This window comes from Trachinotus anak, unplaced genomic scaffold (genome assembly GCF_046630095.1).
Source record: "Trachinotus anak isolate AG129_WGS33_773 ecotype Australia unplaced genomic scaffold, CSIRO_AGI_Tana_v1 ptg000011l, whole genome shotgun sequence".
Classification (NCBI taxonomy): Eukaryota; Metazoa; Chordata; class Actinopteri; order Carangiformes; family Carangidae; genus Trachinotus; species Trachinotus anak.
In genome coordinates this window covers 23,997,030-24,020,271 of record NW_027273862.1, presented here as the reverse complement: position 1 = coordinate 24,020,271, position 23,242 = coordinate 23,997,030, and the positions used below count along the sequence as shown (strand labels likewise).

General features: G+C 38.9%; 1 protein-coding gene and 1 long non-coding RNA gene across 6 annotated transcripts; both read left to right on the top strand.

Moving 5' to 3' along the window:
* Positions 1-952: 952 nt before the first annotated feature.
* Positions 953-5,566, top strand: LOC139627839 (uncharacterized). Its single transcript, XR_011692633.1, has 3 exons — positions 953-3,457; positions 4,611-4,712; positions 4,836-5,566. It is a non-coding gene; the product is annotated as an uncharacterized lncRNA (long non-coding RNA).
* Positions 5,567-7,318: 1,752 nt separating this feature from the next.
* Positions 7,319-21,434, top strand: LOC139627944 (kinesin-like protein KIF23). Of its 5 annotated transcripts, none has more exons than XM_071489153.1 (23): positions 7,319-7,418; positions 8,466-8,532; positions 8,913-9,041; positions 9,228-9,333; positions 9,619-9,755; positions 9,842-9,954; positions 10,101-10,271; positions 11,521-11,633; positions 12,072-12,193; positions 12,436-12,538; positions 12,681-12,760; positions 12,909-13,028; positions 13,347-13,506; positions 13,625-13,786; positions 14,056-14,222; positions 14,405-14,578; positions 15,747-15,953; positions 16,207-16,527; positions 18,028-18,261; positions 18,444-18,532; positions 19,524-19,584; positions 19,780-19,820; positions 19,947-21,434. In XM_071489153.1, the coding sequence occupies exons 1-23, from the start codon at positions 7,405-7,407 to the stop codon at positions 19,960-19,962; spliced, it is 2,907 nt and encodes a 968-aa protein (XP_071345254.1). In that variant the 5' UTR covers positions 7,319-7,404; the 3' UTR covers positions 19,963-21,434. The 5 variants fall into 5 exon arrangements, with proteins under 5 accessions (XP_071345254.1, XP_071345257.1, XP_071345256.1 ...); XM_071489154.1 differs by lacking the exon at positions 7,319-7,418 and adding an exon at positions 7,481-7,965; XM_071489156.1 differs by lacking the exon at positions 16,207-16,527 and having other exon boundaries at positions 7,320-7,418.
* The last annotated feature ends 1,808 nt before the right edge of the window (positions 21,435-23,242 follow it).

Here is a 23,242-nt window from a genome sequence, read left to right as displayed (position 1 = left end):
TAATAAATCAAACTAAACAGTTTCTGTCTTGTCAGATAGAACCCATTCATTTTTTAATACACAGTAAATAGCAGAATAATGCAGGGAGCTGTTGACATCCAGTAAAAATAAATGTATTTATTTGTTCATCATGTTCATTTAACAAATGCCAAATTATCTGAAATACATTCACATATAGATCCTGCTTGTGACATATGTAGATGTCTCTAGCTGCTCAAATTCATATGCTTTGATCAGTCCCTGATCTGCATAATTTCTGGGCTCAAACTTCAAATCTCTGAGTGCTGCTTACGACACAAACCCCCTTCTTATGCCAGGCGGTTAATATATGAAATGTTTCATTTAAAATGATTGAAAATCAAATACCACGGAAATCTGATGATTTTAGGAAAATATGGATGATGTTTCATCCTGTTTTTCCTCTGGGATAAAAAAAAATGAATTGACTATATGCTCTATTCTTTAATATGCTGTATTTTCTATGGTTTATTATTTCACACTTTAAATACACAGAACTGTGTTGTTGCCTGTTGGCGAATGAAGCTGTTTTCTTCCCCTCTTGACAAACCCGAGCCATTGTCAACAGGACAAGGTCACACCCACGAAAATGACAGAAGCGAGAGATTCAGCGGCTGGAAGTCCAGCTGGCTTGCAGGGACAGTACTCCGCTACCACCACAGGTGGGCAGTAAATTACACGATGAATGCAAATGGTGTCAGAACCGTTGTGGGACAGAAAGCTGTTCTGAGATCAGAGGAGAGATATCGCTTACATTTCACTGGAAGTGATCACATACTCATCAACGTCATATCATTTTACAGGCTTTATATCTGAAATGAATTCAAGATCTAAAGATCTTGCTGACTGAGAAGAAGAGTGCATTTAGGTGAGGAATCAAGGTGAAGCTGCAGAGGGAGCAGACTCATGCCCAAAGCTGGTTGAATCTCTGCTGTGACCTGGGATCAGAATAGCTACCAGACTCCTGTCTCTCAGCCTCTAATCACTTATTGTGATACATTTGAAAATCTTTGAATCTCATCTCTGGTCATTTCCTTACAGGGAACAAGCTACAGCCACTGCCCCAGTGACAGAAAAATTACAATTGACAAGGAAGTGACGTCCTCACTGATGACCTGGCTCAATGAGAGGACTGAGTGCATTTTCATTTTGACCCCTAAAGAGCGCAGTGACATGTAAATGTAAATGCAATGGCCTGAGGGCGCTGTTTGTTCATTATGTTTAAATACTGTCACTGCAGAGCAGGTTCAGTCTTTGAAAATCATCATTTTAATATGTTCGTAGATGAGTACACACATGAGTATGTGAAAATGAAAATGCAAAATGGAGTACTGCATTTTCTTTTTAAATTATACTTAAATGAAGCATCCTGTGGGAAGTGGGGTCACATGACTGCTGGGCTGAGGAGCACAGGTGGAGAACTGGGCAGCTCACACAGGTGTCTTGAGTTTTCTTTGTTCTGTGTCCTGAGCTCATTCTCTGATTGGCCTTCAGCTGAGCTGCTCTCACCTTTGTTCCTGAGTGTGTCGAGTGAGTAGTTTATTTCATTATATTTCCTCAAGTCATGTGTGTTTTGTTGTTAAGTGGTACATTTAATCTGCTTGGTTTGTTCTCCCACGATTATATATTTAAAGCGATAATGTATGTACTGATTTTGATTTAGAATTATTTGTTGATTTATTCAAGATAAAGTGACAGAATTTGACCTGTATGTTCGCTTTCTTTCATTTGTAGACATGTAACCACTCACACCTGACTGACTGCAAGCAAAAGATTAAACACCTTCAAATGGAACCTGCTTGTCCTGCTTTGCTCACATTCATTCAGTCCAGTGTTTTATCCTAGAACACATACATGTGTCAGAAATCTCTATTCTGTTTCAAGTTTATATGATAATTCTATTGAAGTCTTCTATAGGCTTTTGTAATGACCTTAATGTTTATAATTTAGTCTGTTATTTTTCTGCACCAGATGCTTTGAGGACAGACCACTATAATCATGGATTGGACACTACAATCATAATCAGGATTGTGCATTTAAAGGAGAACCCGACCCTTTGACAGAACTCACTGTTCTTATTCCTGTGCCTCAGAACAGTTTGGTCAATATTTGTGAACATGCAGCTCTTCACTGAAGTTAGAAACCAAAGAGAGAACATTAATGTTCGATGTTGACCCGGTTTGCTCTTTAATAGTGAACGGGGCTCTGATGCTGTGAGGCCATAAAATGTTTATATCATTTCTTGGCCCGAAATGAGATTCAAATTTCAAATTTTGTGCCCAATTTAAAGCCAAATGAGACGTGTTAGGAGGAACACAACACAGCTACTGTAGATTATAGGGTTAGCAAGGTAACTCATTTCCCCCAGTGGCTCAAATTAATTTCAGCTGTAGATGATGAGAACAAACCTTTGACTTTTTTAGTCAATCGTTCCAGAGTCTGTTTTTCTGCTGTATTTGTTCATTTGCTCTCAATGTGAGTGATTCAATTAAAGACTGATGCATTTCCTGCATTAAACATTTTCATTGATCACTCACAGATTTTAATCAGTATTTTGATGGAAGACACAGCTGCTAACATTTCACAGTCAGTGCCGCTGTGTTGTCTCTGGAGGATTCTCTGGTTTCCAGCTTTAGGACAGTGACGTGTTTTCAAACACAGACTTCACTGTTCCTGGGGCCCAGGAAGCACTTCTGACATTTAAGCCTTTTATTTATTCAAAGTTGCTTCAAACGAATGAACTGTATGTTTATGAATGTTGTGATTATTATTTACTAGTAAGTTAAACTTTGTGCACAGCTGTTGTTGGGCTGCTACCTTCACTCACCGCTGCAGTTTATGAACTTTAAACATTTCCTTTACTGGCACTTCCTGTTGTTTCTGGCCTTCATGTTTGCTGCATTAATATTTCCCATGTGTCCATGAGACAAACCGGAAACAAACTCGTTAGACTCGGTCGAGTCTTTGCCAGAATGATGTGAGTAAAGTCAGAAATATAAACCGGGGACAAACACGCAGAAACACGCTGATCCTTGTGGCAGTGTGGAGGCCGGTGAACCGGAAGAGACGAGGAAGCAGCAGAGAGCCGCTGTTTATCCGCTGCCCTCCTGCGCTGATTGGGCAGAAAACGCGCGTCTTCTTCTTTAAAAAGCAGCGACAAACAAACATGAGGCAGAAACTGAGGCTTTGCTCTGTCAACAGCCTCCAGCGGATCTGCTCCTCTGCACCACCGAAGTTAAGAGAGTTCACTTTATTCCATCAGAGCCTGTTTGGAGGATGAGTCCTTTGCATCATAAGAGAAATGAACTGAAATATTGATGCTTGTTGTTTTGTTTGCAAACAGGTAAACTCGGCACAAATGAGACGCTGAATATATTGAGCAGAGTTTTTGTAGCTGCTGAATCTCTGAGAAGTGATGTTATTGTTGGAGACACCAGTGGTGAGCTGCTGCAGAGACGATGTGACAGAAGTTGTGCTTTTGTTAAAGTCTTTGTGCAGATACAGAGCAGACAACTGTGAAACCAGGGCTGGGTGATCTCACTTTGGCATATGATCAACTTTTAATATGAATGTACAGATGCCTTCATTAAAGCTGCTACATTTAGAGAGCCCTGGTTAATGTCCAGGGTTAACGCTGCTAACCTGCCCACTGTCACCTGTTAAACAGCTAGCATGCTAACCGCAGCTGGCGAGAGCGGCCCTTGTTCTGCAGCCTGGTGCATTTGGCTCACAGACATATATTATATTATATTATATATTATTATATTCTTCATCTGAGCAGAACAAGAGCTAATGTCACCAGCCAATGAGACACCTGCGGTAAAGGCGGCACACAGGAGGCGGGGCAGCTGGTTAGCGGCTGGTTAGCAGCTGGTTAGCAGCTGGTTAGCAGCGACTTCACTTTCAAATCAAAGCGCTTAAACATCTCATAAATAACTTTGCTGTCCAGAAGAATCCTCCATATGAGCTCAGCGAGAAATGTGATTGGTTGTGGCACAGTTTGTACATGTAAGACAACATTGTTGAGGAAGAGCTGCTAGCTAGCTAACATCTGGAGTTGATGTCAAAGTGGCGGAAAAAGATGTCGTTACTTCCGGTTAGGACTTTCACAATAAAATCAGTGGAAACAATGTAGATTGTGATAAAGCTTGAAAGATTGACATATGACCTTTGGCCAGATCGCCCACCCCTATGCTCAAAAATGACAAGTACACATTCTGACTCTTTTTTTTTTTTTTTTTTTTTTTTTTTAAACTTAATCTGATTGGACAGCGACAATCCCACAAAGCAGAGTCCAATCAGAGAGCAGGTGGTTCCTTTACCTTCATCTCTGCCTATACCCTGAAAGGTGTAGTAGATTTTCAAGCCCATGCTGTCCTCCATCTTGAAAATCTACTACACCTTTCAGGATCTGCCATGGAGCTGAACACAACTGAATGACCTGCCCTCTGACTGAACTTTGTGATTGGATTGTCATTGTCCAATCAGTAAGGTTTAAAAAAGCAAAAAAAAAACCAACTTCTCTTTTTTTTGGCACCAGTAAATGCCACTTAAACCAACTAAGTAACGTAAGGTTTTAAAAATCTTTCCAGGATTCCTGTTAACAGTATCTGCGGTTGGAGCTGTGTGCGGTAACCTCCTTTGAAACTGATGGGAGCTAACTTCATAACTTGCACTTGACTGAGTTTATAATGGTAAGTGAAATGGATTATTTAAAGTAAATGTTTCTCAATATTGTTTTGTGAAAAGCTGCCTAAAATGCCTTGATTGGCCCTGCAATGGAAAATGTATTTTCGTATAACTGCATGTTTTCATAGAGATCCCAGAACCCACCTCAGGCCAGGACCACAGCCTGTATGGTGCCCCACACCCAGCAAGAAATGGTAAGTCATGGGCGTGACTCCATCACATACCTATACCTAAACTAGGATCAAAAGGATTTTGAGCTTATAAAGTGATGTTCACAAATAATTCCAAATGTAGTTTTAAATCAATCTTTGTAAACCTGCAAAATCTGTATTTTTTTGTAAGAGCAGCACAGGTGTGCTGACTGGGCAGCTCACACAGGTGCCTCAAGTTTTCTTTGTTCTGTGTCCTGAGCTCATTCTCTGTTTTCTGTCTTAAGTTGAGCTGCTTCTCTCCATCGTTTCACCTTTGTTCCTGAGTGTGTCGAGTGAGTCGTTCAGTTCATTATGTTTCCTGGAGTCATGTTTATTTTGTTGTTAAGTAGTTAATCTAATCTCCTTGGTTTGTTCTCACATGATTATATATTTAAAGTCAGAATGTATTGATGCACTGATTCTGATTTAGAATTGTTTGTTGCTTTATTCAAGACAATATGATGGGATTTGACCTGTATGTAGCCTACGCTTTCTCAATCTGTAGAAATATAACCAGTTAACTGTAACTACTCACACCTGACTGACTGCAAGCAAAAGATTAAATACTTTCAAATGGAACCTGTCGACTGCTTCTCCTCCTTTGCTCATATTCATGAAGTCAGGTCCAGTATAATCCTAGAACACATGCATGTGTGAAAAATGACATTTTCAAGTTTACATGATTGTTTTAGTAAAGTCCCCTGTAAGCTTCTGTAATTACTTTAGCATTTAAAGTTTTAGTCTGTTATTTTTCTGCAGCAGATGAAACACTGTATTATAGACTTAACTGTCCTTAGGCACAGGAATAATATAAGTTACATTTAAGACATTTATTTAATCAAAATGTTTCAAATGAATAAACTGTACGTTTATGAATATTGTTTATGACTAACTTCAACTTTGAGCATGGTTGGACTTTTACTTGCAGTTTACCTTCACCTGCTGCTGCAGCTTATGAACATTGAACATTCCTTCACTCTGCTTAAGTTTATGGATTTTGTTGATGCTGCATGTGACAGATAACTACAACTCATCAGATAAAGTTATTACGTTTACTTTCTGTCATTGAGAAGCATATTTATACGGCATGCCTTCTTTAAAAAAAAAACAAACAAAACAACCAAAACTGTGCAGTGCTGTAGTTAAGCTTTATGCCCCATCATTGCTCTTTCTATTTTTCACTGTTCTGTTTCACAGATATTTGATTTGAAAATGAAAAATATATCAAAATTATTTTTTATAAAGATTTAATTTAAATGATGAATGCCATTGAACATTTAGCAAACTGTATACTGAGCACACACTGAGGACGTGGGGAGTTCGAGAGACGATGGTGAGGACGTCCAGGACGGTTCTTCCCCTCAGGGACAGAGAGGGGCAGCGGGCTGCAGCAGCTCAGGCCACCGCTGCTGACCCGGAGGACGCTGCATCCAGGCCGGACTCAGTTATCATTTAACCCACTGACACAGTGAAGGTCATTAAATAATCTATAAAATAATGAGGCGGTTGTTGTGAGCGGATGACAGGCTGGTGACCTGCAGTCAGGATGAGACACTGCTGCTCACACATCACAGAAACTATCACAAAGAAGGTAAATGACTTAAAATACCTGAAGAAAACTCAGAGAAAAAAGACTCTACTGGGACTTTTCTGAGCTTTGAAAAACTTTTACAAAGATTAAAACCCCATGGCTTAAAAACGTAGAATAGAAAGATTGATATGTGGCTGTGTGCACAGCTGGAGGTGTCCTGTTGAAAGTTTTACAGGCCTCTATTTTACTATTGCGGTCTATGGGAAAATGCTTTTTGGGCTGCAGGGGGATTTTTCGCTGCAATACCACGAGTGGCCCCTGGAAAAAATTGGCTGCAAGGCTGAGTGGTGTCCAGGTCTTATAATACATCCATGTTTCACTCTACTGCCACCTTCTGGAAAGAAGTAATGCGTTACATCACACTGAAGATTGACTCTGCTTTTTCTTTAGACTGGAACAGTATACTTTTTGGTGTCCATGATGTCAAAAGTAAGAAACAGAAAGAACTGTATATCATAAACTTGATAATAATATTAGGGAAATATCACATACACAAAGCTGAATTTAGTCACTCTCAGCCATGCTTTGTGGCTTTCCAAAGGGAAACGGAACAATACATGCAAAGTATCTGTGACTCGGATAACAAAGCTGTAAAGACATATAATTTGTGCTCTTTATTCTCTGTATTCATTTATTAGCCAACCCCCCTGTCTGTTGTTCAAATGTTTGTTTGAATTGAATATTTTCTGTCAATAAAGTTTTATTGTGAATAAAAAAAACAAACAAACATCCATGCTCCTAGTTCCTACAGTCGACGTCCCTAACCGAAGAAGAGCCGAAGAGGCGGGACTTCCGCCGCAGAGCCCCGATCTACGTTGTGATTGGGTGAAATATCTGCCTGTTAGACCGACGTCTCACAAGAGGGAATTTTTCAAATCGAGAAGAGGCGCTCTGTGAGAGAGCTTAACAACAACAATGCAGAGAGCGGGGTGAGTACTGCCATGTTAAATTAAGTTAGATAAACAGGCAGCAGTCGACAACTACACCGTGTGCTCAAGATTATCCAAGTAACTAACGTAACGAGTAGTGGTTAATGAGGTGGCTTGGCTCCGTAGCGTTAGCTTAACTCGCCGTCTAGCCAACCAAGGCTAGCTGACTGACTGACAGGTCGCTGTCGGCAGACGAGCTCAGCATTAACTTCTCAAAAACTTAACACTGCAGCTACACAGTAGACGGATTATGAGACAGCGAGCTTCTGAGAACAAACTTGTGAAAGCCTCCCTAACCCTGCAGGCTAAAATTGAAGTTGTTTGGTGGCTATCTGTGGTCGGTTTCGGTCTCTTTGTGGTCTTTTGCGTCTAGTTATTTTCCGTGTGTTTGTAGTCGTTTTTCCCTCTTTGTTATCGTTTTGTCTCTGTGGTCGTTTTGTTTCTCATTGCAGTTGTTTGATTGACTTTCCTACAGGTAATAGTCACGTCAGACAGAGGCTCTGGCTTGGGGGCCTCCTGACCACCTGAGCCTCTGGGCCTGTGCCCGGTAGGCCAGTACACTGAGTCATTGAATTGCTCTGCTAAAAATGCAAAAACTTAATGACACTTGAGTTAGTCGAACATGGCAACACAGGTAGGTGGGGGACAGACGTGTATGGTGACACGTCTGTCCCCCACCTACCTGTGTACATACATCAAGTTGTGGTCTGGTTTGGTTTCTTCCAATGTCTGGCCTTGGCCCTTACTTCCAATTTCGGCGACTCCTAATGATAGACAGGCTATTTGAGACTGTTTTGTGTTCTCAATTTTGTGGAAATCCCTTTCTACATTTCTTCATGACAATGCACTAAGCCATAAGTTTTGAGTATTGTGTGGAGGAATTGGACTGGCTTGCACAGACCTCAATGCCATCAATAGCTTGAGGATGAATGTGGTGTAAGTTACTTAGGTCAATCAGCTGGATCATTAACTATAAAAACAATAACTTTAATGCAGCATACCGTTTTTGTGTTTGACATTGATTTTGTATTGCTTCATTACTTACAGCAAAGGGAAGACTCCTCGGAGGCCTGGCCCAAAGAAGGCATCCAACATAGAGAAAGATCCTGTGGGAGTAAGTGAACACTGCTTACTTTGTTAATTCTCAAACGGAAGCATTACCACACCACAGTCTCAGTAAAAGGGAAGCTTGTTTCCCCATTCACGTCCTGAATAGAACTTAAAGGAAAATTCACCATTTTCTAAAAACTGAATTTACATTGAGCTTATCAAGTTATTCTTATAAACACACCATTTCAAGACTTAAGTTCATGAAGTCAGAAGTTGACACTTTTTGAAGTTGGTGTAAGACAGAATTAGTGACTGACATTGTCATCCTATAGAGCCTTCAAGACATTACATTAAAATTAGGTTTATTTGAATGTAGTTCTTCTTCTCAAAAACTGAGCTATACAGAAGTGGCCTAGAAAAAATAACCTATTGTTCTGTACGCAGGTATACTGCCGTATACGACCACTTGGAGCAGAAGATGAGGAATGTTGTGTTGAGATGATCAGCAGCTCCACTATCCAGCTGCATCCTCCTGATGGCCTTAAAGCCAACCGTAATGGGGAATACAAAGAGGTAAATGTGTTGCTACCACTTTTGCATTGAAACTTATATGATGATGATGATAATAATAATAATAATAATAATAATAATAATAATAATAATAATAATAATAATAATAATAATAATGGCTCTTATTGTCCATTTTCTGTTGAATACCATTCATGGGTGCTGACTGTTCTTTCTTTGTTTATTCCTTAGACACAGTACTCCTTTAAAAAAGTATTTGGTATTAATACCACTCAAATGGAGCTGTTTGAGGATGTTTCCAAGCCACTGGTAGACGACCTCATTCACTGTAAGAATGGTAAGTTTGTGGGAAGGCTTTTTGAGGTGTGCATTGTATGGCATGCACTGTGCAGTATCCCATAAACTGTAGACTATTTATCCTCTCTCGTGCTGAAAGGATAGTTAATCAGCAGAAAATTTGTTGAACAGTTTTTAGAAATGATTAATCACTGAACTCTATCAAGCAAAAATATCAAACATTTGCAAATTCCACATTCACAAATGTGAGGATCACTAAAGTGATAAAGTATAACAGACAGCTTCAATCCTTTGGTTATGTAATTGTTGTATTCCATGTTCATAGGTCTGCTGTTTACATACGGGGTTACTGGAAGTGGTAAGACCTTCACCATGACTGGCTCACCTGGGGAAGGTGGACTCCTCCCGCGTTGTTTAGACATGCTCTTCAACAGCATCGGCCCCTTCCAGGCCAAAAGATTTGTACGTCTTTCATTCATTTCTGTTTTGCGCTGTTGGTCTAGAAAAGGGTGCATACATTTACTTGAAATGTTTTTAATCTTCCTCAGGTGTTTAAACCAGACGATAAAAATGGGATGGAGATTCAGAGTCAAGTTGATGCTCTCCTGGAGAGACAGAAGCGAGACAGTCAGCAGTCAGTGCCTAAAACGCCATCCTCCAGGTAGCTATGTTCTCATTTTATTATACTTTTTACTTACTGACACCATAAATTAGTATAGAGAGTACTGAAATAACTGGAGGGAACTGAATTTGAAGTTCATGTTAACTGCTGTTTATGATGTTATTTTCTTGGGTTTATTTTTTCAGACAGAAGGCTGACCCGGAGTTTGCAGATATGATCAGCTCAGAGGAGGCATGTAAATCTGAGAATGTGGATGAAGACTGTTGTTACAGCATCTTTGTGTCCTACATTGAGATCTACAACAACTATATTTATGATCTCCTCGAAGAAGCGCCTTTTGACCCAATCAGACCAAAGTAAGAGACCAGATTTCAAATTGGTGTGTGCTTTTTGAAACACAGTGTCATGTTGGAGGGTTTTCTGTACAAGTCTCATTTGTATTCAGATTATTGCCTCCAGCTTTGAGATTCTATTTTCAACTGTGTGCGTTTGTTGGTTTGTTTATGTGTTTGTTTTTGTCAGCAGAATTATGCTAAAAGTACTGAACCAATTTGCACCAAACTTGGCGGAGGGATGGGCCAGGGGGACAATCCATTCAATTTTGGTGCTTAACTGGTTAAAGAGGGAAGATCCAGGATTTTTTTTTTTTTTTTTTTTTTAAATCACTTTCCTTAACATTGCAACATGGGGCTTTTTTCAACACTTTCTCAGGAAACAATGGATGGATCTTGGTGTAAAAAAATAACACATTTAAAGTTCTGAGCTCTGACTTTGCACAGTTTGGTGAAGATCTAGATAGTTACCTGGATCTGCTGGAAGAAAAGGCTGAATCTGCATTATGGCACCAGCAGCATTTAGGAATGATTAAATCAGTGTTTCACTCAACGTGTTACTAATGAAATGACACTTAACAATAGCAGTTGTGACATAGCAATGATGCACTGTTTGTGTATGAGATGGTGGCTCTTGCAGCCACCTGACTGCACCCACATAGTTACGTTATTTTGTAGGCATCCGTGTCTGCATTATAACCACTTTCACTGTGTTCCATGTATGTTCTGAGTAAGTTTTTTTGCTTTGTAGTTCTGTGTTGACAAGATGCACTTTTTTAAAAGTCCTGTATTTGTTAGGTGGCTTGGCGGAGGCACGCCTGTACGGAACAATGAGTTCATGTATGTGGCCAGTAAAAGAACATTTCAGTACCTTTGTTCATTTGTAGTCGTAACTTGGCTGTAGCTGACGTGTTGCGTGAGTCATCAGTGTATTTCCATCCCATTAATCCAAAGCGCTGTATATACAATAGGTGTAGTTTACTAGCTTTGTGTCATTTTAGTGGCTGTTGTCTTTAAGGCTCCTAGCTGTTACTGGTAATGCAGAGACACAACAAATCCCTGAATGGCTTAAGCTTGCGTGTAAACCAGTTGTGCATGTGTCTGTACCCCTGAATGTGTCTGTATGCGTCTCTAGATTATATTTTATTTTGTTGTTGACACTAACATCAAGTATTTGTCATTTTAGCTTTTGCTGCTTGTCTTACTAAAGTGACGTATCATTGTGCTACATTGTTTGTGTATGTTGTTGATTGTTCTGATTAACGTGTTTCAGACCACCTCAGTCCAAGATTCTCCGTGAAGATCAGAATCATAACATGTATGTGGCTGGCTGCACAGAAGTTGAGGTAAAATCCACAGAAGAGGCTTTTGAAGTCTTTTGGAAGGGTGAGTGGTAATAATAACTTTCTCTCTTATAGTTACATTGTGGTATATTTTATGTATTTGTGTGTGTGTGTGTGTGTGTGTGTGACACGCAGATGAGTCTGTATTACAAGGTTTGGCACTATAAGGCTTTCAACATTTTGAATTGTGTGAAATATAAGATATTTTGACAAAATACTTAGAGTTTTATGAAACCTCTGTATTGATTATAAGGAGGCAGCCAAGACTTTTCATCATTACAGTGTTCATGCAGAGCTGACACTGATGATATCCTGCAGGGCAATTTTGAGCCATATCATAACTACAGTACATCATATTCAGTTTCCCAATCAGGTCAGCAGGAATAATTGGACAAAACAACAAATTGTTTATTTATTATATTATATAATATTTATTATTACTGGTCTTGTTACACATATTAATGATCTGTTCTGTTTCCAGGACAAAAGAAAAGGAGGATAGCCAACACTCAACTCAACCGAGAATCCAGTCGCTCCCACAGTGTGTTCACAGTAAAGCTGGCTCAGGCACCACTCGATGCAGACGGTGACCACATTCTACAGGTGACATGCAGCTCCAAAGTTCCATATTTAAAATTGATTTTCACTTTCATGAAAATGTATAATCTGTTTGTTTTTTATGAAGTGAAGTGTTTATTTAAAGAAAGCCAGAGAATCCTTTTGTGATTTTTCAGTTCAAGCCTATCAGGTTGTAAAAATAAAACAGGCCAAATAAGCACACATCTCGTGTCACGAATGATTCAGCCGATCTTTGGTGACGCTAACGGTGTGTTGTTGAAATACAGGACAAAAGCCAGGTGAATGTGAGCCAGCTGTGTCTGGTTGACCTGGCCGGCAGTGAGCGCACCAGCAGAACCAGAGCAGAGGGCAGCCGTCTCCGTGAAGCAGGTCAGTTCATTTCTTACTGTGGGTTTGTCTCTACAGAAAACCAGGGGCATTGTTCCTGTACCCACAGATTTTGTGAAGCCATTTTTAACATATTTAGTAATAGTGTTTGTTTAGACACCAAATGTCTCTGTTCCATTTACAGGAAATATTAACCAGTCCTTGATGACACTGCGCACATGTATGGAAGTCCTGCGTGAAAACCAGATGTGTGGAACTAATAAGGTTAATATTTTATCATGTGCTCATTGCTGTGCCATTGTTTCTTTTAAACTGTTTTTTATTTCTGTGTAGAGAAATAATCATCTTCATTCTTATTGTTGAACATTTTAAAGTAGGTGCAGTTTCACAGAGTCTTTGTTTTTTCTTACAGATGGTGCCGTACAGGGACTCTAAAGTTACACATCTGTTTAAAAACTACTTTGATGGAGAAGGCAAAGTCAGGATGATTGTGTGTGTCAACCCAAAGGCTGATGATTATGAAGAAACAATGGTAAGACATTGTATTTGTTTTGCAGAATGGCTTTAATGTAAATTCTTATCTCTTTAATCTCACTTGCTTTACATCATCTTCATCCTTTGCAAGTCTGAACTTGCAAATGCATCATCGCAACAGCTGGCTGGTTTGCTGTCCAAGCACAATGAAAATTTGACAAGATTGTTAAATATACACTCCCTGGTTTTGTTGTTTTGCCCCCTAAACATGCTGATTTCCTCAGCTGTGTTTCAAAACAGCCACATTAACATTGGAACACTGCTAGGTGCTTTAGGGAAAAATTATTTCTAATACTATTCCACTGTATGTGTGCAGCTGGTGATGCGCTTTGCAGAGATGACCCAGGAGGTGGAGGTGGCACGACCAGTTGACCGGCCAATCTGTGGCCTTGCTGCAGGACGCAGGCACAGAAATCAGGCCTTCAGAGATGAGTTGTCACGTCGCCTGGAAGAGCGAGGAGGTCCCAGTAATGCTGGTACATCACCTCAAGTCTTCACTAATAGCTCATATCTATGTATTCTTACATGTCAAATCTGCATCTGAGAAATTTAGCTACACAACGTTTCCTTGACATATTCTTGTTCACACAATAGATGACCCAGTCCTGCTGAATCAGCTTGTAGAAAGCCTTCCAGCCCTGCCCCATTGTGAGCTGGTGGACCCAGCTGATGATCAGACGTTGCCCCGCCTGATTGAAGTTCTGGAAAGGAGGCATCGTATCCGTCAGATGATGACAGAGCAGTTCAACAAAACTGGTAAAGGTCCATTTTCTACATCGCTGAGAGTCTACTTCATTGCTGATTTTAGCCAGCAGTGAAGTACATTTATTCAGTAGAGCAATGATGAATCAGTATGTAGGTCATAGTCATGGAGTTGAGATTGGAGGTTTTTCCGGTCACTGGTCACTTTTCTGGAGTATTGTTTTGTCTGCATTAAAGAGCGATATTGTAACTTCTGAAGTAGAGCTTAAAACATTTCAAGCCAGATGGTTGACAGCTTGCATTAATGTGCTTTTTTCCTACAGCCAGTACATTGAAGTCCATGCTTGAGCAGTTTGACAGTCAGATCAATGCAAAGGAGACTTTCCTGCATGAGCAGCAAAGCAAACTGAGCCAGAAAGACAAAGTTATCATCAACCAGAGGACGGAGATAGAACGATTGGAGAAAAAATCCAAAACGTTGGAATACAAGGTTTTCTCTCCTTCACTTACTCTCTTATTCTTCTCTATTCTGTATTTGGTTTGTAACATTTTCAACATGCTTTTGTTTTATTACTTTTGTTTTAAGAGAGACTTGTGGTTACTGGTGTGTTTTTATTTTTTTAATTTTTTGTTTGTTTTTTTTCTCCTCACACTACTGGTCTTCCTCTTCAGATCGATATTCTGCAAAAGACAACAGGCATGTACGAGCAGGACAAACGCTCACTTCAGCAGGAGCTTGAGACTCGCGAGCAGAAGCTACAGAGAGAACTGTCAGAGAGGAGGCGCATGGAGCAGCGCATGCAGGGCATGGTGACAGACACCAAACTCAAGTGGGAGAAGGAGTGTGTAAGTGGCATTATTGACAGTAGCCCTACTATTTGGTAATGTTTGGAGTGTATATTGAGGGCTTGCACATACTTGTCAAGAATTTACATCAGTGGAGCTGCTAATGTATGTTTATGCTGCCCATCTCATATTTTAGTAGCTAGAAGTGACAGTCACTGCTCAAGCAAACCAAAAAGTAGGAGATTTTTTTTTCCCCTCACTCTTGCACATGGTAAAACAGAAGTTAGAAGAATGTTGAATACACATGGGGCAAAACCACCAGATGCTGACTGCTGTGAGTGACTTTGTAAAAACCGTCATTTATAACCTGTGCTTAAAGCGAGAGTACAGGTTATTTGACATGGGGTTGTGTGGGGTAGTCATGCATAGTCAGTGTATTACCTGCAGTAAATTTGGAGTTTAGCAGTTGAGGAAAATGTAGTACCAAAGGAAAGCGCTGTTTGGATGGGAGAACAAAGCGCTGAAAATATTCAAAATGAAGCGTACATTTAAACCGATCCTGGATTGTTTCTGTGGCGTCTTTTAAAATTGTTTAAAACATGTTGGGGGTTTGTTTTTTTTTTTTTTTTTTTTTTTTTTTTTTGCTGACCCGTGCACAGCATCACACAACACTATACATAACTACCTCACACAACTCCATGTCAAATAACCTGAACTATTCCTTGAAAGCAAAAGACATGACTAATGGATAATGTTATAAAATCTTGATCTACTTCAATGTAGTTCCTCACCAAAGCTGGTCTTGTGAAGTACAGGGTAGTACACACAACAATGGCTGATAATTATACCTTTTGCCATCAACATAAATATTAATTTACCCTCTTAATTACTTAAAGGCTAATTTAAGAGGATAGAGCCAAAATGAGATCCCAGATAAGAAAATGCTATGATGGATTTTGTTGACATTCAGCTTTGAAAGAACAAAAAAATCCCAGATTCTATTGATCACTTGGACTCACTTTACTATGTTTTGCACTTCAAGCCTTCATTGGGTAAAGTTCATATACCATCTGGAGGGCAGGAACTTTGTAGTTGGTAAAATAATTCAACCTACCATTAATTTAGAAATGAAACATGTGAGCTGCAATGGCTCAAACAATTCTGTCTTACAGGATTAAATAATGAGCCTGTTCCTTCAGTTGTTTCCTGCTGGTGTTTTTTGTCTTAGGAGAGACGAGTGAACGCCAAGCAGCTGGAGATGCAGAACAAGTTGTGGGTGAAGGATGAAAAGTTGAAGCAGCTCAAGGCCATAGTGACAGAGAGCAGCGGCGGTGGCAGCTGTCTCACTGAGCGCCCAGACAAGCCTGAGAGGCCCTCGAGGGAGAGAGACCGCAACATTGCCCAGAAGAGATCTGCCTCACCATCCCCACTTCCTGTGAGTTATTTACTCTGTAATACTGCCTGTTCCATCACTGTACACATAATCGCTCTCTTGTGAAACCTTATTTTACGTGGAAATTTTGCATGTTACTAATTATTGTCATAATCTTAAACTTGAATTCTCGAATTTCTGTGCTCAGTATACACAGCAGCTTCTATACTACACATTACCCTGTTGTGCGTTTGTGTCAGCCTGGAGGCAACGCTAACATCCACAATGCTTGGCCCCATTTCCTCATCACTTTCAGGACTTGAGCCAAACTCCTTCACACCAAAATCGAGCCAGTGTTAGGGCAGTTCAGGACCCTTATCCCACCTCTTCTTCCACTACCTCCTCTTCATCTTACCGTTCAGTGGCCTCCTGCATCTCCCAGTGGGAGCAGAGGTTCCCTGTAGACTCAAGTAGCCAGGCTAGGTACCCTGGGACTCCCCAGTACAGGAGCCGGACTCCTGTCCCATGCCACAGCACCAGCAGTGTGGGTCGCAGGAGAGGCCAGCGCTGGGCCCAAGACACTGAGGCCCCTTCTACGACTCTTGTCTATGGGCTAGACCTAGAGGCAGGCACAAGGGTTAGTGTGTGTGTGTGTGTGTTAGAACCTAGATAGTGTTAAGAATATGCTTTTTTTTTTTTTTTTTTTCTGTGTGAGCCTTGCCTTAGTGCAGAACTTCGCCCGTTAGTCTGTCTGTTTTGAAATGAATTGAGTAGAAGACCCGTGTTGTCCAGTGTGCTTGTAAATCCTCTTGACTTGCATCTTGAGCCCTGTGGGTAGTTACATCATGTTTGTAGTTCTTTCTGTTGCTGGCTGCTCTCTAGAATTGCTTTTCCTTGTACTGTATTATCACACATTTCAGTAGCATCACTTAAAATGACCAAAACTGACTTGCCACTGAAACAAACATACACAAATACGTGTACCACATAGCAGTAGTGCAGTATTGCACACTTGCAGAAACTGATGTGGAAAATTACACATTTATTAATGCAGGTGTTCATACAAAGTAGACTAAAAACATTACTTGACTCTTAACATACTGTAGGTGTATGGAGTGACTTGGCATAGCACTCAACACTGATTTTGGGTGTACTCTACTTGCAAAACATCTTGATTGTCCACGGCCACAATCCAAAAATGTGGCCATCACGTGTTTCATTTTGATTTGTTTTGGGGTTTTTTGGCATTGAGGCATTGCCATGCACATATATGGCTTTTATGAAGCTGGAGTTTGAGATGGCATGACTGTACACATGGGTACCAACCCACCAAACTAAACATCAAGTACCACTCCTCCCATTCTACAGAGGTATAAAGTAATTGCTGAGCTCTTTATCAGTGTGGTCATTATGTTGAAACCAAAAACAAACATAATAATAATAATAATAACTAATGATTTAAAGGTGAGTTCTCTGGGTTTATAGTGTTCTGTCACACCATAAATCAATTAACATTCGTACAATTATTTGAACACAAATTGAACAGTTTTATACTTTCACTTTCTTTATTGGTACAAGTTGCTTGCCATTCCTTAAGACACACCATAGTTAAAGACTACGCCGTGTCAGCTGTTTCCTTTAAAACGGGAACAGAAATGCTGCATCAGTCATCTGTGCTTTAGCATATATCTAGCCTCCAATCTAAAACATTTGTTAGTTTTTGCATGTAGTTTTTCATTCCTAGAACCATTTGCACTCTGCTTTTATGCTTCTTTGCATGCTAATTCTTACTAACTCCACTGGACTATTTTCAGTGCAATGAGAGTTTTAATATACTGCTGGAGGACCATAATATTGTTTCTTTGGATTGTGGTTTGAGTCTGTGTGTGCGAGAGTTACAGTAACTTGGGAAATTTTGAATTGTTGAAATTGGGGAATTCTGAAAAGTAAACTGTATTTCTAAGCAAATTCTATCCATGGGGACTTCCCTTGACCCTCTATGACTTCCAGCAGTACGTTTATTTTCAGTACAAACTAATACCCCCCAATGAATAACCCTGACAAACTTTAAATGGCCACTACTGGTGTCACATGTGAATAACTTTCTGGTTTGTCTTTTTCACACTGGGATCACCAGACGGCCCCTCCAGTTCATCCAATGCACAGGCGCTCACACTCTGCGGGTGGGGAGAAATGGGTAGACCACAAACCACCTTCTAATTTGGACCTAGACACTGTCATGCAGCCAATCATACCCAATGCAATCAAAGTGTCGACCCCTAACGAGAAAGCTCTGTCTAAATGCCACAAGTATATACTTAGACATCAAGAGCTTGCCTCTGATGGGGAGATCGAGACCAAACTGATCAAGGTAAAATTACATAATTACTTAATTTGAGACTTCTGATTATTTTATATCTTGCATGAATTTGACTTTAATCACATTCAGTTTGATTTCATACTTGGGTCCCTTTTTCATTTTTGATTTTAGATATGTTTCTCTCTGTATTTTCCCTTCAACATGTGTGAGTTCTTTTTTTTAACCTTCCACAGGGAAATGTTTTTAAGACCAGAAGTGGAGGACAAGCTGTGCAGTTTACTGACATTGAGACACTAAAACAAGAGTGCCCGACTGCACCAAGGTACAGTATTTTCCCAAGCGCTACAGTTTATGATAGTTCTGTGTGTGTATAGAGAGCAATATGATATTAACTATTATACAGTGACATAAAATATTGTTAAAACTTATAGTATTGTTATAGCATTTAGTACTGGTATTAGGACTATGTCTTTGACAGCATCATGTCACAGTTTCATGCCCAACCATATCTTTAGATGTGAAGTTAAAAGGAACGTATATTTTATCTGTGAATGTAAAAATGTATGGATCAATATTAAGACAAGTTGAAAAACAGTTCAAAGGAAACAGTGACAACTCTGCCACAGCCAAAGGACTGGCTTTTTTTTTTTTTTTTTTTTTTAATGCGCATACAAAGAGTGGGTGGGGACGTAGTTCAGAGGCAAACATCCTTTTTATTTATTTGTTAATGCAGCTTTTACATACTACCCAAACCTTCTTCACACTTATAAAATACACTCACTGAAAGAAACTGGAAAAAGGATTTTCTGTCTGTCTCCTCAAAAACTAGTGGATTGACACCTGTAACAGAAGTAGTTCTTTAGGTCTTTTGTTGATCAAACCAACCCTTGTTATACTGAACAGCTAAAAAGTCATTCAGTTCATGTTAAACCTACAGAGATTCATTATTCATATACCTTTTTATTTTTATTTATCAAGAAAATACTAATTATACCTATTGTGACAAGTCCACCTACAGAAAGTTTACAGAATATTTGTAACATTTCAACAGGTTTGAGATTCAAAAATTGAGATTCAAAAATTCATGTGTTTTGCCAACCCTCACCTTAACCATTAAATTGTTTACATTAAATTGTTAGTTGAATATTTGTATATACATTGTTGAACATTGGTTGAGCATTCAAATGTTCAGGAAAGATTAATGAAATGCTACAAATACTCTGTAAACTCTGCAAGTGGACTATCCAAATAAGGTGTATGTCCTCCTTTATATGCTTTGTCCAGAAAACTGACAAAAGTCCTTTTTGTTTCAGTCGCAAGAGGCGATCAGGCTCTGCGGAAGGACCAGTTCAAGTGGAGGACAGTGAAAACAGAGTAAGATCTTAATTGTACAACAAAAAAAACTATTCTTATCAGCCATGTAAGTTTATCGTCTACTACATGTCTTTAGGTATAAATGAATAAGGCCTTCAGCCAATTTTTTGTTTAATATCAACTGTATTATTTGATAGGTGTGTGTGCAATTGCCATAATTTATGTCGGCTCTTTTCAACCTTTTCCTCCCATTAGGCTCCAGTGGCAAGCACAAGTTCAAGCCACGGCTATCAAAAGTAAGCAAATAAAAGCCTGTGTGTTTATGTATATGGTTTGTTTATCATGTTGTATAGATGACAACATTCCAGCTGTTGCCATGGATTTAAAATGAGTGTTATCAATGTTTGTTTTCTTTCTTCCAGACGCAGGAAGCCTTAAGTTGTTGTTCATATGAAGGGACTTTTTTCTTCTTTTTCGAAACATGCAAGACGTTGCATTACTATTGGACCAGTGAAGGGACCACCATGTGGGACGCTGCATCTTTTTGAAAGCCTGAGCATTTTTGTCTTGTATCTGATCTTTTTACAAATTATAATGGTGCAATCGTAATTTAATCATAGCCAACAAAACATTGATTAATGCAGAATATTTCAGTTGTAATTTGCTCAATTTCTGTGCTTTTCTTTGCCCTCTGGAATGCTAGAATTATTACTTAAAGACATGGACATAGCTCAATATGAATATTTTGTGATAAATTTAAAGTTTTATTATTCAATGTTTTCACTGCCTTTCACCGCTTCCCAAAGATTAGAATATATGAGCTTTAGAACCATAGAAGATGTGTGTTTCTTACTTTATAGAGTCTCTGCGTGCTTTTTTTTTTTTTTTTTTTCTCGTGAAGGGATTATTATTCTTTAATTAGATGTAAGACAAAGCTTAGATGATAACAAAAAACAGATACAGAACACAGTTGTTTTAGAACTGCAGTGTGTAGAGCTTCAGCTGTAAATACAAAGCTAAGTAGGTTTTGCTGAAACAATCTACAGGACCACCTATAAATAAATATTATGAAGATTTTTACTTCTGTTTGTGGAAACAACTCTTGAGATATGTAGCACACTGCTCTTTTTGGTGGCATTAAATTTATTCAGACACCAAGACTTGTCATAATGATTTCTTAATCCATGAAGATGGAAGAATTTAATTTTGTTTCAGTTAACCTTAATTTTTAAGCAGCTTTAACATAAGTACAGGTGTTGGAAGTGTCTCCACATATTTGATCAGAGTAGAAGGAAATTTGTTGAGTTTTGATGTTTTTACTTTGACTAAATGAAAGTGAAATGTATTTATAGAAGCACATGCATTATAGAATCGCAATTCTGAGGATATTTGATAGCATGGACACATTAATTGCATATGTGTTGTACTGTAAATGATACCTTTTATTAATTTTAATGGCAAGGGAACTTTCCATCACTAAGTTGTATAAAGAGACTAGACCCCACAGTCTAGAGGTCAAACACATTTCCTACTTCTTTTTGTGAAAGTAGCTCTATGTCAAAGGCTCACTTTTAGGCAAAGCACACTGTTCACCTTGCTGAAAAACGGATGCTCCATGCTTGTTTGTGCAAACCAAACTACTTCACCATGTAGAAGCATACACCACCATGTCTATATTTATTCTCATCACTAACATTTTCTTGGACTGGTTGTGTGCTTGTATTCTGATTGTGTAAAATTCCACCAATGCGTTTCTAATACTTCAAGGATCATGATGTCACAGACATATTTTGGATGACAGCATCATTTTCTGGACTTCCATCTGGGAGCAGCAAATATCTGCCTTTGAATTTGAGGTGTCATCCTATACAAAGTGCAAATTCTGAATGATAAAAGTTCTTTCATCCTTATCTTCTGGTGATAGTATTTCTTTGTTGCTTTTTATTTTTCCAGTTTTAAAAAGGCTTATTTACACCAGTGTATTACATTATACTCACCAAGACCATGTTTTACAAATTTCAGTCTGATCTTTGTCCAAGAAATATTAGGTTAAGTAAATATAGTTACCTTATACCCAATGGATCTCTATGTAGAAACATCACATTCCACAATTTGTTAGGCTTTATTAAAATTGTGATGAAAGGAGCAACACAATACTTATGCAGTGAATTTATTATCTGCTCAGGCAGAAATGATACCATTCACAAACAGCAGAGAGGATGGAAAAATTGTAGTTTACAATGTGAACAGCAGGTGGAACCTGGAGAATATATATTTCTAAATGTGGCTCACTGAGAAATTAGATCTGCTTCAAATGCAAATGAGTAGTCTAATAGGACAAAAATGGGTACTAGTGCGAAGAGTGCTGGATTAAATACTGAATGATAATACTGCATTTACTGTATGGTATAGTATTTATGTTAAAAAAAACAAAAAACATTAAAACGTAAATAAACATTAAACAAACATACCAAATCAAACCAATTAATATATTCAGTCCCCAGTTGACAGTACTCTACATATAGACTGACAAAACTGTATAATAAATAGACCTATTAATCCTTGGCTCACAGCATATTAAAAGGGCTTTTGTACCAATGTAAAAACTGCAATTTAAGGCAAATTTACTTTATTACTTCACACCAAAAATTGGTCATTAGGGTTAGGGTCATTTTAACCTGTGGTTATTTCTGTTGTTCACAGGATGTCCATCCTGTCCTAAGGCACAGCTAATTTGAGCACCATTTGGAAGTGGTAAGAATGTGGCAAACAGCTATCAGCCAATCTCAACCCTTGTGTCTGCAACTTGCCTGTGAAAATATTGACCCTTCCTTCCCTGCTTGTTTAACTCGCCAGTCTTTAAGCAGTGCCGGAGCAAATACCACATGACAGCGCTGCTTTACTAAATGGCTTCTTTAACTCAAACACTCGCTAATGGCTGCTTAAACACAGCTCCTCTTATCTGTTGTGGACTTTTTGTTTGCTTGGGTACATTGCATGAGATCGGTCACCTTTTTGTGTACTGCTGTGAAAGTGAGAGATTACAAAACACTGTATTTGATGTTTGAGGCTTTTAATTTTGAGGCAGATTTTTTTTCTGGTGTGCACAAATATGATGTGGATACGCAGTGCTTTGTGGGTGTTGTTGGCCTGTGTACGCACACACACACTCAAAGACATGATGTGCAAGTAAACAAAAAGGAGGAGAAACAAGCACTATTCTCAAAGGCATTTTACTGATGCTACCTCGCCTTGTTTTGTTCATTTTTCTTGGCAACACTTTTTTTTGTGCTTGTGTTTGTTGTATTTTATTTATGCTATTTATGTGTTTATGCTTACGTATGCTGCTTTATCATCGTTATTGTCTGCAAGGCACCTTGTAAACCTGGTTGTGAAATATAAATATATTGTGTGTTTTGAAATATAAGCTGCAAATAAAGTTCACCTACTTCCTAAAATCTGACCATGACATTGAAAGAGATGACTGAGTGTTTCAGTTTGTTTTCAACAAAGTCAACAACAGCAAAGACTCAAACAAAATCATTGATGGGGTGTTATATAAGATTTTTAAAATGTATTTCTCTGGCCTTCTCCAATAGGTTAAACAAACAAACAAAAAGTTTTATTTCAAAGAAGTGATTCCTCTTGGAGAATCCTTTGTTTGTTTGTACAATTAATTGTGTGTTTGTTATTGCATTTAAATGACCTTTAGCTGCCC

Excerpts from the sequence above, each read along its gene's own strand:
- LOC139627944 (XM_071489153.1), top strand. Across the intron at positions 9,955-10,100 it reads CCTAAAACGCCATCCTCCAG|ACAGAAGGCTGACCCGGAGT; the intron begins GTAGCTATGTTC and ends TTATTTTTTCAG. Across the intron at positions 11,634-12,071 it reads TTTTGAAGTCTTTTGGAAGG|GACAAAAGAAAAGGAGGATA; the intron begins GTGAGTGGTAAT and ends TTCTGTTTCCAG.